The sequence below is a fragment of the Colletotrichum aenigma genome, assembly GCF_013390185.1.
Source record: "Colletotrichum aenigma strain Cg56 chromosome Unknown KSG_Cg56_contig05, whole genome shotgun sequence".
Taxonomy (NCBI): domain Eukaryota; kingdom Fungi; phylum Ascomycota; class Sordariomycetes; order Glomerellales; family Glomerellaceae; genus Colletotrichum; species Colletotrichum aenigma.
Window position 1 is genome coordinate 2946834 of NW_023500911.1, and position 15153 is coordinate 2961986.

The window sequence follows — 15153 nt, forward strand, 5'->3', positions numbered from 1 at the left end:
TTTTACCGTAAATTCTTTCCTCTTCGATCCTAAGAAAGCCTCGTTCTCGTCAAATTATTTGCGCCGGCAAACCACCGGCACCCTTGCTTGACTCAGAACCAAGCCAGGGACAGGGAGCGAAATCGGGGTGTCGCGGCCCGTCTCGGTGTACACTACACACTTATGACGTCCTACCGCCTCGCTTTGTCGCAGCCATTTGTTAAAGAATAATCAACCTGGTGACTAACACCATCAAACCACCTAACAAAGACCGACAACACGATCCAAGCGAGGCATGGCTGTTCCGATCTCTGCCTCTGCCCAAAAACTACCGCCAACATTGCGAACCCGACGACAGCTCTGAACCACAGCACCGCTGTGGTTCAGGCCAATCCTTTACCGAACAAATGCCCATCTTCCAGGACGACTTCGATCACCCGGAGAATGTCACCGACACTCCGGATGCCGAACCACCACAGCCGATCGCCATACAATGCGAACAGCCCATCCTCCCGTCCCTGACGAGGAAACTATCCGAGGAGAGCATACGGACGGAGCTTTGCGAAGGACCCATACTCGAAAGCCCCCGACCTTCGACCCCCGAGTCCGATGCTGCTGCCGTCACGTCCGATCGAGCCGAGTTGATCGAGCGCTTGAAGAAAGGAGAGAGCCCGACTTGGATTCCAAATCGCCATGTAGGCACTCCCAGAAGCGCTCGAGACAGTCTTTTTGCTCACAATATCAATCAGTTTGAGTCGCTTTTCAGTAACCCAAGTCACCCGATCACTCCCCGGACATCGCGCCCGCAGTCGAGCTCTTCCAACCTCCTACCTCCTGCCGACATCACCCCAGAGAAACTCGACGGATCAAAGGAGGAAGATGAGAGACTACGAGAGGGGTTGAGCATACAGAGGCCGAGATCTGCTCTACACAGCGGCGACTTTACCGAGGACCAGCCAAGGTCAAGTCAAGAGACGGCGCAAGAGGTGGACGGCAATCAGGGGACCAATGATTTCTCGACGTCTCGCACTTCCTGGATCGCGACGTCGCCACCTCGAGACTTTTCGTCGTTTCACTTTGATAGGAGGATATCGTTTCCGTCGCATGACGAGTTCAGATCAGTACCGTCGTCTTTGTCCTCGTCCTTTTCTTCCAGTTTTGTCTATAAGCCTCCCACAAGTCCCTTGGTCCAGTCCGAGAGTAATGACGATCTTGACCTGTCACTACCGCTGAACAGCATCGACATCGCCGCAAGTCCCTTGGGAGTGGGCTGTCGCCGGCATACGTTGCACTCTGCCATTTCATCTCCATTCGCTTTGCCGTCACCAAGCTCCTCAAACCTGCATAGACGAGCTTCGCAGCGAGGCAACGTCGCTTTGCCTTACCAAGCACATCAGCCTCGCCGCTCCCTTACTTCAGCCCCCAATGCCCCATTCCTCACTGGAACGTCACCTCAAACGCCAATCTTTTTGAGACCGAGACGGCCATCGTTCAATAACCCGGATGCGTCGCCTTTGCAGCATGCATCTATGGTCGGCTCTTATGAGGAGAGTATCCTGCGGGGTCGCATGTCAACCACACCGTCAAAACCACTTGATTTTCTCGCTCAGATCGGAGTGCTGGGCCTGGGCAAGTGCAAATCAAGCTTGAGATGTCCGGCGCATGTAACACTGCCGTTCCCGGCGGTGTTCTACAGCTATGGAGGCGCTGCGCAAGGGCGCGTCAACGCCGAAGACGGACCCAGTCCATACGTCGGTCAGATTGATCTGGAGAATGGCCTATCTAATTCAGGGGAGGGCCACAGGGCCAAGAGGAAGATGCAGAGCAGGGTTGCAGAACGAAGAATCGCCGAAGACGACGTGGCCATGGGGAACAGCTCTTCAGTGGCAGATGGGTCAGACCCCGATGCACACAAAGCGCAACGCTCGCGACGGAGATCTGGTTCTCCAAGAGCTCCTCCAGGCGGTAGCTATCGGATTCCTGGAAAGGGTCAGATCCAAATCGTAATCAAGAATCCCAACAAAACGGCTGTCAAGCTGTTCTTGGTGCCTTATGATTTGGTAGGGATGGAACCAGGAACCAAGACGTTCATCCGACAGCGCAGCTACTCGGCCGGTCCGATCATCGAGAACGCGCCTGGGTTGGAGGACCCCGTTGGACCTGACAAGCCCATCTTGAGGTATCTTGTGCATCTGCACATCTGCTGTCCTGCCAGAGGCCGCTACTATCTCTACAAGAGCATTCGAATCGTTTTCGCAAACAGAGTCCCTGACGGCAAGGAAAAGCTACGCAATGAGACAACTTGCCCAGAGCCTCGGTACACCCCCTACAAGCCAATCCGTGTGATGCACCCGCCGATGGTCACTAGCAGCGGTCCTGCTGCAACACTTGCAGCTGATAAGGCTATCAGACGGCGGAGTTCTGGCATACCGTTCGGCCCTTCCATGTACACCCTTGATGCAACCGACGGGCTCTCTCACTCTCCGCAGACGATGCCCGGCCAGCAGTCTTCCCCGTCACCATTTTATTTTGCCGGCAGCAGTCAGCCCGTAGAGCCCATTCCGTTCGCTCTCTCCGGTCGGGCTCGCCTAGGAAGTGACATCAGCGATGGCACTAATGCCTCCACCAAGACTGCAGACCTTCGATCGCCGCAGTCATCACAAGCCAGTAGACCGACGACGAAAGACAGCTGGGATGCTCAGGTCGCCCAATACCAGAAGTTGAGTCCAGGTGACGTCGGGTACGGTGGCAATGTGTTTAATGCGTCGGGGCGCGGAAGCCCGGGTGGCACGGAAGGTCTCCTCTCTCAAAGACTTCGGTCTCTCGGAGTACAGAACCAGGGCGGAGTGTCTTTGGGAAACCAGGAGAACCAAGAGTAAGTTACACACCTGCATTGTACATATTATATCTACTTATTTATTTCCCCTGATTATACGATGTATTGGGTCGGATCAAGGAGTTCCATGGGAAAGGAAAGGTTCATAGAAGGGCGCGCGTGTGCTCGTAGCCGCGCTGTCGATAGAGAATACGATTACTGTTAAGCAATTTTTGAAGAATCCCGGTCACGGTCGAGGTAGGCGGCAATCGTGGTTCAGCGCTGAACGTCATCTGAGGTGCTGGCTGTACCGAGAACCTATCTAGTCGCACAGCTGTGTCGGACTTTTACTCTCCCCTACGGGGCTTTTATGTGTCCGGTTCCGAATGCGAGGATCAGCGCCTTAATTAGAGGCCGCGGTCTTGGCTCTTTAAGGTGCATCCTAGATTACACGGACTCCGTTGAACGCAGTCGAAAAGGTGAGCTAAATGCAACTACAGCTCATCGTCACAATCGTCGACACGCGTAAATCCTAACTCTTCTTGAAGATCCACCTAGGATTTTCCAAGTGCCATGATGGATTCTCGATTACTGAGGGCTCTTTACGATTCTTAGCAACGGATCGAGTAGCAGAGAGGGGTCAATGTCATGCGCTGCCCTCAACCTCAACACCGTTTTCTCAAATACCTCCGGCAACTGCCAAATGCCAACCTGGCGTACTCGCAGTGTCCTCGCGCAGCATTTTGCCTTTGTGCTGTGAGGGCTTTCTGTCTATTTGCTATCAACATCAGATGGTTTCATACGGCATGTTCGCGCCGTAGGACGCAGCGGATGAAACACCTTCGCCTTCGGGCCACTGGGGCTGAGCGTACTCTTACTACGAGTCGCTCCCCCCAAGAACGATGATTTTCTGACCTCAGCAGCTGAGGGTCATTGGCAGCCTAGCCCGGCCCATTGGTGTTGAGCTGTTTGGGCCGAACAACGCACGTAATGCCGTGCTGCCGCGGACTCATTACGTTGCTGTTCGGCCCATGACTGTATGTGATGCGTTGCTACGTGACGCAACTCACTCTTTCCACGAGCAAACGTCACAGCTTTGAAATACACCGGCGAACCCCCATCTTACAATCCTTTTTCGTAATTGATATCCCACGTATCTGGATGATCGAATCTAGGTCTGCCTGCGGCTCTGCAGATCTGGCCCAAACCTTTGGAGATCGTCCGCTTGCTCACGAACTGTCTACACGCCTCAGCCGGGCGAGTGCACAACTCTCTCGCCGGATTTACCAAGCCAACGCCTTTTTTCCTCTTCCAACAGGCCCCGATGAGACCAAGAGTTTTCTTGTCGGCGGCGCTGCTATGCCGGCAGACGACGGCTTTGTCGATACCCCAAGCAGACATCTTCGTGAAGCCCGGCGACAATGATGTCAACGCCTCCGGCTCCAGCGTAGAGGAGAGGCGAGATTTATCCGGTCTTCTCTCTGGCGCCCTTGACATACTCGACGCAGTGCCGGGGATCGTTAATCAGGCCATCAACACGACCATTCAAGTCGTCAGGGCCCTGAAAGAGACCGTGGACGAGAACGGTCTTCTGCGAGATGACTTGACCACCATTCTGGGGCTGAACACCACGACTGGAATGCCTCTGATGAACAACAGCACGGCAAAGGCCGTCACATGCCCCGATGTCGCCATTGTGTTTGCTAGGGGAACCAATGAGCCCGGTAAGCCACGAGTCGTGCCTGCCAGGAGTACTGAAACATGGAAACAAGAGCACTTACACAACATGCCAGGCAACGTGGGCTTCCTCACCGGCCCCCCTTTCTTCGACGCCCTCAGAACCTACATGAACGGCACCGGCACGGTTGCTGTGCAAGGCGTGAATAACTACCCGGCCATTGCCGCCGGGTTCTTCGCCGGAGGCTCCCCCAACGGCGCGGCCTTCATGACCCGGGTGGCCCAGCAAACAATTTCCATGTGTCCAAACACCAAGCTCACGATGTCGGGCTACTCTCAGGGGTCGCAGGTGGCACGTCTAGCCATCGCGGCAATGCCGGCAGATGCGCAGGCCAAAATATCGAGCGTCGTCCTCTTTGGCGATCCGCTCGGTGGAAAAGCGATACAGGGCGTTGATTCGACCCGGCTACTCGTGGTCTGCCACACAGGCGACAACATCTGCCAGGGTGGGCAATTTATATTCGACCCCCATCTGAACTACAGCCTGGACGCGCCCACGGCTGCGTTGTTTGTTATGCAGAGAAGCCGGCTCGGTATAGCCAGTGGAGATGCCCGGAATGAAGGAATGGGCAACACTATGGTGGGAAAGGTGCAAGACATCATGCGTACGCCAAAGCAATGACCTATGCAAAAGACACACAAACGACCGGCTCGTGAGACCATTTCATTTCTTGTAAGGATTTGGAAGATAGTATATATTAAGTAGATTTGGGGATTTCAATAAAGAAAAGTTGCATTGTTACATCTCTTATCGAAAAGAGTTCAATCATAATTTATAGACGCTTGATATATGACTCTTTTCACACTCGCACCATTTACGTCGGTTACGCACGGAATCTGCATGTCTATATACGATCTTCGAACCGCTGGGTGAAGCCATCCTCTTTTGAATTACTGGCTCCAAGTGAGTTTGGCCGTCGGCTTTCCTCCTGAGCATACTCCTTGGTGGTGTCTTCCCGCTCCAACCTTTCCCGGCCTGTAGACAGCTTCTTGTCACCAAAGACATCCACCTCAATGCCGATGCCTGTGTATGTGATTGTGTCGATGGCTGCCACGACGCGAGGAAACTTGTCCCTGGCGATGTGGATCATTTCTGCGGCGGCGGAGGACCATGGCATCATGGTTTTGATCTCCATGTATTCCTCCGCGAGGACAACGATGGTGTATGAAGTGGGACGTAGCCACTGCGGCGCACTGCCTATTCTTCGTTGCTCAAGCGGCAAGTTCTTCTTGTGGCGGTTCCTGAGACGTTTCATTTGCCATCCGCTGAAGCCCGGCATTAGATACTTCTCGCAGTACTCGCAGGCCTCTGCCCAGTAGCCCAGTCTGGCCAGAGTCTGGCAGATCGCGTTCATAGTTTGCCTGCCGAAGGTGAAGCCAGCACTCAACACGCTGTCGACAAGTTTCTTGAATCCATCAGGGTCTTTTTGGTCCATGTACATCTTTGCAATCGTATTGACTGGGGCAGAGAGCATAACTGCGTGTCGCTGCATCACCTTGCCGTTCATAGAGCCTTTTCGAGTCTGTGGCCATCCAAGCCGGAGAGCATGCTGCCAGATGAGCTTCCATGTTTCCTTGGCCTTGTCCCAGCTCTGATCCTCGACATTCTCCTTCAACAACGCACAAAGCATGTTCAAAGGAAGGTCGTCAGAGCTCTGTGGGGCGGGCACTAACCCAAAGTCTGTCTGCAAACGAAAAAGCTCCTTGACCAAACGGAAGTCCCGATACCGTGAAAAGAGCGTAATGGCTCTAGGTAACACGCGTCGCAGACGGTGGAGTGAGTCCGCGCTTCGAAGTGACGCACTGAGAACACTGTCTGGGACATTGCTTCCGTCGATGGTTTCAATCATTTGTTGCAACGATGAAGCCAACAAGGCTTTGCCGGCGTCTTCTTCTGTCGGCAGTGTGCTGTATATCTGCCGCCTAATCATGGCCTCCACCAGTCGGATCAGAGCATCCACAGATCGCGCTGTAGCATTACGCAGTCTCATCCTTTCCGTGGCAGTGACCAGCCCGTACTCCCGCGTACGCAAGCCACCGTCCATGACGGTAGAGAAGTGTTCTGGTGTGAGCTCAAAGCTCTTATCTCGCAGCGCTTTTCGAAGCAAATCGTAGGCGTGGTGAGTTTGTTTGCAACGGACCAGTGCTTGGAGCAGTACATTGTGGGTGGTTGACGTCCACTCTATCCCCATCTCGGCCATGATTTTCAGAACGCGGCACAACTCGTTGAAAGCCCGACGTTCTGAGTGGTAAAACAGCAATGCGTTCCATAGTCGCGTTTGATTTCCCGGAACCAGCTGCTTCTTGGCATTCACGCAGGTTGCCAGGGCATGCGAGAACTTCTTGTTCTGGCAGTAAGCGTGTACCATGGCTTCCAAGATGGGTACGTTGATCACAACTTCCTTCTTCACCGCCTTCTCAAGGAGCCCTGAGGTCATGTCTAGGTCACCGCTTCTGCCCGTAAGAGACATAAATGTCGCAAAGGAAGTTTGGTCGGGAGCGGTTGCTACACAGAGCTCGTGAAAAAGACCCAAGGCGCCATCGTACGATTTCGAGCGCACGTAGCTCTTGAGCAGGATGTTCCAGCTGTAGATACTGGGAGTGACTCCATAGCGGTCCCTCATTTCATCGAACACTCTGCGGGCACCTTCGGGATCTCCATTGTTTGCATAAGCATTCAGCAAATGGTTGAAGGTTTCCGGCTCTTGAAGGACCTGGCGATGTTGGTAAGACTGGACGTATTGGCCCCACAAACGCTCGGCAGACTTGATATCGCCACGCGCAGCATAGAACTTGAGAAACTTCCGGAAACCCCATCGATCCAACCCCTGGTAAGAAGTGTGATAGTCTTCGTATACCTGTTCAAGACCCTCTATGTCATTAGGATAGAAGATCTCGAACATACCGTGCAGGATGGCCCAGTAGGGTTTCGTGCCAGGGAATGCCCTGTAGATGCGGTATATTTCTGGTAGGCACTCTGTTTGGCCTCTTTGGACGGCCTCAGACAGGTAGATGGTGTACCACTTTACTTGATCGACGATCCTCAGCAATGGAAGAGCCTCATTCGGTTTGCAAGGCTGCTGAAGAGCTCGCCGCGCCACCTTCTTCTTGAGAATGTTGATTGTGTCGACCTTTTCGGTGTTCTCTGAGCTCTCGGTGAACCAGGTGTCGATTTCCTTGGAAAATTGAATTGCGAGGTCACCAAGGTTCGGAACGGCTGCCAGACGTTCCAATTTTCCGCACTTGATCCCGTGGGCTTTGAAAACAACATGGTATGATGTCCAAACATGTCTCACAAAATCCCATTTCGCCTTCCTGAAGCCGTATTGAAGGAGATCATCAAGTCCGCCAACCATCGTTTGTTCATCGAGGCCTGTGTGGTAAAGCTCAAGAGCTTCACGCTCGTTGCCGAGACGTAAATTGGCGTTCACAACAGATGAAAGAACCGCTGGCGTCCATTGGCTGCGCTCGAGCTGAGAGAAGAGGAGAATGATTCTGCGAGCGTCTAAAAGGTTGTCGGATCGGTATAGGTAGACTATAACTTCCGGACAGAATATTGGCTGTAACTGCGGTTCAAGCTGGGAATAAAGTTGCCATATTGAGCCAAAGTATTCCGTCTGCTCGACTGCCATCAAGTCCCTCATCAGATCGGGTCGCGATCCATAGCCGGCGTAAGAGGGGCCGCTATGGGTTTTGGTTGTATTTATGACATCGACCTCGCGAATAACCGGAAAGCCGTGTGCATTGCTGTCGTCTGCAACGTCTTCCTCAACATCTCTTCGCCGTTCTACGTCTCCCTGAGAATTATCGTGTTCGCTTTTGTTGAGGCGAGCGCGCAATGTACTTCTCGTGTTGGTATCGACTGGTGTTTCCGGTTTGCTGTATCGCGAAGGAGCATCGGAAGCGTCCGATTGTGACGATTCTGGAGTTTTGGCGGTGGTGGCAACAGCGGACGAGGTGAATAGCCGAGACCTACGAGGTAGCCTCTGTATCGACGACGGCTGGCGGTCATTAATACCGTGAGCAAGTCTGCGCAACAGGGCAGCGGCTCCACTGGGGTATAGGAAGTCGAGCAGGAAGGTGGAAGCAACTAGGCCATCGTACGGCGCTGGTGTCGAAGAGGGCGAGGAGGACGACGGCTCTGAGGCGGATGAGTCTGGCTCATTGCAGTGCACAGACAGCGCAGGGCTGTGGATGTCTATGGGGGCAGCTCCATGCTGCCAAAAGCCGGTGTGCAACTTTCGGCGACTTCTCAAAGAGTGGGTGGCGGAAGGAAGCGCATGAAGAGTCGTGCACGATTCCAGAGTCGCCGCCGTTCTCTCCAGCATTGGGAATGAGGGTGTCAACGAAGCGATAGCTGTCGACTATGACTTCCGAGCGTAGAAAAGACTGGAACTTGAGAACATGCTGGTCGTGGAGTTGTCGTCGTAGGCCTCGGGCTCGTCGCGTTCGGCGGGAAAAAGTTTTGGGGGTGGAGTATCTTTATGGGCTCCCGGTTGGAATCGACGACGTCGACGACGAGAAAACAATTGCCTGAGGCGGCTCGGACACCTCCGGAAGGGTGCCACAAGACAGGCTTTGAGGTCAAAGAAAATCTGACTTAGAGGCCTGAAAACAGAGAGTGTCTCGATTTGCCTTGTGGCAGTACTTTCCCCTTGTGACACTGAGTAACAGGGCGAGTCTGCGGCTAAAAGGTGTTGTTTATCATCAACCCATTGATCGTCCAGTGTCATGGACTTTTTTTTCTTCCCAGGAGCTTCGACCAATCCAGCGCCTTCAGAGCGCCCGGGCATGTCGAAATGGAACCGTTGGAGGGGAACATTTCCGGCCCGGCTTGCTGGAATGGACCCTGAGAAAACCTGGAAATTCCACGCCACCATAGGTATCCGGGCATGCTTACCTCACCAAACGCCCTCCTAGCGTGGACAGGTAGCGAGTGTACTCTGTACCTAATTATCCATCCAGTACCTAGGTTTTCATAAGGGTGCGACTTTTTTGGGTGGAAAGGACACTGGAAACTGAGTGTGCGCCCCACCATCTTCCGCCCCCGCGCAGCGCAGACCAGTTACGATTTCGGCCTTTTCACGACAGCATCTGGCCTACCTAGTCAGCCCTGTGGTGCACGACTTCCGCAGACCCAACGACGGCGACTATCACGGACGAACACTTCGATCGCCGGCAGTTTCGAAACCATGGATATCACCAGATTTGTCGTCTCCGGAAGGGACTCAGCTCTCCTCTACGGAGACTATACAACCTACCAGACTCAGCTAGGCAAAAAGCTACTGAACAGTCGCAAGAAACTGGGCATTGCAACCAAGAACCGCAGCAAATTCCACAAGAAGGCAGATATCACCGCTGACCAGATTTCCGACAACCATGAGTGCGTCGCCCGCCTCCGCTCACTTGCTCGTCCGGCCCACTGACGGCTGCTAGGTACACACGTCTTCTCCTGCTCACGAGTGAGCGCGCCTGGGCCAATGCTATGGCCATGAAATCCTCCCATACTTCTGATGCGAAGGGTGTCACTGGAAAGACGCGCTCTCACATAGTATCCCGACTCGACAAGGCCGCAAAGGCCGCAGAGAACCTCGTCGAATTGCTGGCCCAGTCCGGAGCTGGCGCTACAGAGAACGACAAGCTCGAGTCTCGGGCTTATGCTGCACAGATCCGGGGTGCTGCAATGTTTGAGAATCAGCACTGGGAGCCCTCCCTCAAAAGCTATGCCGTCGCTCGTGCCATATACAGCGCCATGGCTACCTCCACCAAGGGAGACGTCTTCAAAGACATACTTTCCGACACCATCGACCCGTCGATCCGCTATGCCGCTTATCAGTTGAAGACTCCGCGAACGATACCGATACCTGCCATTGCGAGGCGAGCATTCCCCCAATCCGACTCGGCTCTCGTCCAACAAATCAATAATCTCGATCCCAATGTGCTCAAGCAGGTAGACAGTGAGGCCAGCAAGGATAACACCGATGCCGAGAATGCCCCCAGAACGCTCACCTGGCGCTCGCGGGAGGTTAGGATCGAAGACGCTGCAATCTCCCTCGCTTGGGGCAGGGTAGAGGAGGCTAAGGCCCAATTGACGCAGCGATGGCCTTCTCTCGCAGACGCCGAACCCAGGGAGGTCGCCGCAGCCTACGATGGTATCCTCGAAGCCACTCAAGATGCTGCCGATGCAACAAAAGAAGCCATCGACGACTTGCGAGGAGAAGGTGTATCTCAGAGCGATCCCCGCATGCAGAGCTTGCAGATCACTAGAACTGCCGTCAACTACGAGATGATCAGTTGGCGGATTGGCCGAAACCGTGTTCTGACAGGAAGCGATGATGGCCTAGTCGAGAACTACAGTGTCTCCCAGAAGAAGTCTAAGAAGGATCCAGCGGTCAAGAAGCGCAAGGAAGAGACGCCGAGTCGCAAAGCCGCGAAGTTGAAAGAACTGGTGGCCCTTTACGAAGGAACCCTGCAAAGCTTGGATGCCGCCAAGGAACTGCCTGGAGTAGCCAACGACGAAGGCCTCGCAGGACAGCTCGAGGCTTTTGCTGGATACTTCCGCGCTTTGAAGTGAGCTGCTCGCTCTCCAATCTTTCGTTCAACGCTAATCGTTCTAGGTCTCTTTCCATCGCTCGCTCTCATGCTCTCATTGGTAACACAGTGAATGCCTTGGCTCTTATCAAGCACGCATTCGAGGAAGCTCAAAAGGCGGCGTCGGCGCTCGGCGAAACATCTACCGACTCTCCCCGTCACATTGAAATTACGGGGAAAGACGCACATGGCCTATTGACCTTCTTGGAAGGCGAGCTGCAACGCCACCGCGCTCTTGTGCATCTGTCCAACCTGCTCAAGGATTCCGATTCCAAAGAGGACGACACGAGGTCCATCCCCTTGATTGAGCGACTTCGCGAGTATCCCTCTAACGGAGTTGACCTGGCCAATATCGTCAATATTCCGCCCAAACTGGCGACGATTCCCGTCAAGCCTATTTTCCTTGACGTTGCTTGGAACTACATTGACTACCCGGGCAAGGAGCCCCAGCAAGCGGTACCGCCGTCCAGCAAGCAACCTGACGTTGCGAGCGAGGGCAAGTCTCAACAGCCACAGAAGAGGGGGTGGTTTGGTTTCGGTAGATAAAGAAGGGAATACCAAATCCGGTCCTTGGCTCCGTTTCTACGTGATGTTCAGAAGCATTGCATCGCAGATGTGTGTTGTGGTACTTTGCTTGTTCGAAAAGAATAACCAGAATTCAAACTGGACAGATATGTGACACTTGGAGACTTGTATTCAAGAAAAATGGACACCCAGCGTTGGCCATGGGAACATGGGTTCAATAGGACTTCTCTTGCCGCAGATGGCCAAGTTGGAGTGGGTGTGGGACAATGTATCAATGATGCCTCGCGCAAGAAATGTCACCCGGACTCAAGAAGGGCCCCCTCCCACTCTATTGCTGCTCATTCAACATATACGCACACAGAGATTCGGTCGCTTGCTCCTGTCACAGAGCTTAACGGTGGCAAGAGAACTTGTTTGTGAATTTTTTGTTTTGAGAGGGGATGTAGATTATCTCACATCTAACGACTCCGGATTCGTTTTGGTTTTGTACATGTGCAACCCCGTCTTATCCCCATGATCCATCCATGCCGTCGATCATATCATGAATACCATAAGGTATCTCGTGTGAATGTTTTGATGCTCCAACGCCGGTTCCGCCGACCGCAGGTATTAACAATCATTGTAAAAGGGACAACAAGGAAGAGTGAACGGTCTAATTCGACCGGAACTATGAGTACAATGGAATACAAACAAGTGGGAAGAAATTCTATGCCGCCGTAATCAAACATCGCATCAGGTTGTTTTCAATACCCGAAGAAGTGGTAGGAAGAGCCGAGGGAAACGGAGAAGTCATTTAAGGCTTCTTCTCGTCCTTGTTCTCGGAGGCGTTGGCGTCCTGGGCGGGTTGCTCGCCAGACTCGGCACGAGCCTTATGCATCTTGTCGAAGAGGTTCAAGCTGGCAACCTGGAGCTCGTCGGTCTTCTCCTTAATCTCGGTGGCGGTGGCAGTGCCCTCACCAGCCAAGCTCTTGGAGACGAACTCGCGGAGAGAGGCAATCTTCTCACGGATGCCGTCGGCCTCTGCCTTGTCCAACTTGTCAGCGTACTCGTTGAGGGCACGCTCCGTGTCGTTCAGGACGCTGTCAGCGCGGTTGGCAGCCTCGATGGAACCCTTGCGCTCCTTATCGGCCTCGGCGTACTTCTCAGAATCCTCAACCATCTGCTGAATCTCAGAGTCGGACAGGCCAGAGCCAGAAGCGATGGTGATGGACTGGTCCTTGTTAGTGGACTTGTCCTTGGCGTGGACGTGGACGATGGAGTCGGCGTCAATGTCAAAGGTAACCTCGATTTGGGGAACACCACGGTGGGCAGGAGGGATGCCCACGAGCTGGAAGTTGCCAAGAAGCTTGTTGTCACGGACAAGCTCACGCTCACCCTGGTAGACCTTGATCTCGACAGCAGTCTGGAAGTCGGCAGCAGTGGAGAAAGTCTGGGACTTCTTGGTGGGGATGGTGGTGTTACGGTTGATGAGGCGAGTGAAGACACCACCAAGGGTCTCGATACCGAGGGAGAGAGGAGTGACGTCGAGCAAAAGAAGGTCCTTGACCTCACCAGACAGAACGGCACCCTGGATAGCAGCACCAATGGCGACAGCCTCGTCAGGGTTGACAGACTTGGCGGGGTCGCGACCGAAAATGCTCTTGACGGACTCGGAGACCTTGGGCATACGGGTCATACCACCGACGAGGATAACCTCCTGAATGTCCTTGGCCTGGAGGTTGGCGTCCTTCAAAGCCTTGCGAACGGGGTCAATGGTACGGGTAATGAGGGGGTCAACCATCTTCTCGAGCTGGGCACGGGTGAGCTTCTGGTTGATGTGCTTAGGGCCGGAGGCATCGGCAGTAATGAAGGGCAGGTTGATATCGGTGGAGAGAGACGAAGACAGCTCGATCTTGGCCTTCTCAGCAGCCTCACGGATTCTCTGGATGGCCATGCGGTCGCCGGACAGGTCAATGTTGGAGTCCTTCTTGAACTGCTGAACAAGGTGGCGGACAAGGTGGATGTCAAAGTCCTCACCGCCCAAGTGGGTGTCACCGTTGGTGGACTTGACCTCGAAGACACCGTTCTGGATCTCAAGAACCGAGATATCGAAGGTACCACCGCCAAGGTCGTAGACAGCGACGACGCGATCATCCTCCTTCTCCAAACCGTAGGCCAGAGCGGCAGCAGTGGGCTCGTTGACGACGCGGAGAACGTTCAGACCAGCAATCTGACCGGCATCCTTGGTAGCCTGACGCTGAGAGTCGTTGAAATAGGCAGGGACGGTGACAACGGCGTTCTTGACGGGCTTCGACAGGTAGGCCTCAGCGGTCTCCTTCATCTTGTTGAGAACGAAGCCACCAATCTGAGATGGAGAGTACTTCTGGTCGCGGGCCTGAACCCAGGCGTCACCGTTGGTGTGCTGGACGATCTTGTAAGGGACCTCCTTGATATCTCTCTGGACCTCAGCATCGGTGAACTTGCGACCGATAAGACGCTTGGTGGCGAAGAGGGTGTTTTCGGGGTTGACGACGGCCTGGCGCTTGGCGGCGACACCGACGAGACGCTCGCCGTCCTGGGCGAAGGCAACGACGGATGGCGTTGTGCGGGCACCTGCGATTATCAAGTCAGCGCTTTGCCGTGATATTCCAGCTGGCTTAGTTGGGACAATGGCTTACCCTCAGAGTTCTCGATGATCTTGGGGACCTTGCCCTCCATAATGGCGACGGCAGAGTTGGTGGTACCGAGATCGATACCGATGACGGAGCCCTGGACCTTGCCCTCAGAAGCGGTAGACTCATAGCGAGCAAACTTGGAGGCAAAGGGCTGGCGAGCAAAGCCTGCCGAGCGGGCTACTGAGCCGGTCGCTCTGGGAAGCTGTCGTGGGTTAGAAATGCAAACTCTGATTTGGGCGCTGCAGCAATGCGCGGGGAGAGAGGACTTACAGCTCTGGAGAAGCGTGAAGACATCATCTTGCCTAGCTGTGTGGGTATAAAGGGAGGTGAAGAGAGACAAATGAACTGCGCGCCAAAAGGAATGGACGAGCGGTAATTATAGAGTACAAAATGATGGGTGGGTTGGTGGAGGGATGGGGAGGAGTAGTGAGGTGCGAGAAATGATGATGGCGGGAGGGTCGAAATTTTTTGTCCCGAAAATGATGCCTGCCCCCGGTCGTAGAAGCCGACCGAATCCCGCACGGCCGGCAGATCGGCTTGGGTTAATCCGGCCGTAAAGTTCCCTGCTCCGTACCTTAAGGTACCTTACCTTACACTCGAACATTAAGGTAATGTACTAGGGCACCTTGGGTAGGTGCCGCAGTACCTAGTGCAAGGTCGATACTCACATTCTACTTCTAGTTATAATAGAAGAAGAGAAAAAAAATGTGTATAATAAAAACCGTGGCAGTGGTGTCGCCTCACCTGTTACGTACACTGAGCAACGAGGGGCTGAGTACCTAGGTTGATAGAGGTACTACACGTGACGAACGAATGGCAGGAACATGCTGGAGCCTCCCAGAGACGGGAAGA

General features: G+C 54.0%; 5 protein-coding genes across 5 annotated transcripts; 3 read left to right on the forward strand and 2 right to left on the reverse strand.

The window, feature by feature from the left end:
- Positions 1–386: 386 nt before the first annotated feature.
- Positions 387–2858, forward strand: CGCA056_v008461 (Uncharacterized protein; the record flags this gene model as incomplete). The annotated part of the gene is made up of 2 exons (XM_037323708.1): positions 387–674; positions 729–2858. 2 exons carry the CDS (start codon positions 387–389, stop codon positions 2856–2858), a joined length of 2418 nt encoding a protein of 805 aa, XP_037178032.1.
- A 1260-nt stretch (positions 2859–4118) lies between these two features.
- CUTI-2 (Cutinase) lies at positions 4119–5153 on the forward strand (the record flags this gene model as incomplete). Its single annotated transcript, XM_037323709.1, has 2 exons — positions 4119–4518; positions 4588–5153. The coding sequence occupies 2 exons, from the start codon at positions 4119–4121 to the stop codon at positions 5151–5153; spliced, it is 966 nt and encodes a 321-aa protein (XP_037177575.1).
- Positions 5154–5376: 223 nt separating this feature from the next.
- CGCA056_v008463 (Pentatricopeptide repeat-containing protein) lies at positions 5377–8859 on the reverse strand (the record flags this gene model as incomplete). Its single annotated transcript, XM_037323710.1, has 1 exon — positions 5377–8859. One exon carries the CDS (start codon positions 8857–8859, stop codon positions 5377–5379), a length of 3483 nt encoding a protein of 1160 aa, XP_037177574.1.
- Positions 8860–9723: 864 nt separating this feature from the next.
- Positions 9724–11668, forward strand: SRP68 (Signal recognition particle subunit SRP68; the record flags this gene model as incomplete). Its single annotated transcript, XM_037323711.1, has 3 exons — positions 9724–9914; positions 9968–11101; positions 11149–11668. 3 exons carry the CDS (start codon positions 9724–9726, stop codon positions 11666–11668), a joined length of 1845 nt encoding a protein of 614 aa, XP_037178178.1.
- Positions 11669–12440: 772 nt separating this feature from the next.
- CGCA056_v008465 (Heat shock 70 kDa protein) lies at positions 12441–14598 on the reverse strand (the record flags this gene model as incomplete). The annotated part of the gene is made up of 3 exons (XM_037323712.1): positions 12441–14239; positions 14305–14503; positions 14572–14598. The coding sequence occupies 3 exons, from the start codon at positions 14596–14598 to the stop codon at positions 12441–12443; spliced, it is 2025 nt and encodes a 674-aa protein (XP_037178173.1).
- Between the last annotated feature and the right edge of the window lie 555 nt (positions 14599–15153).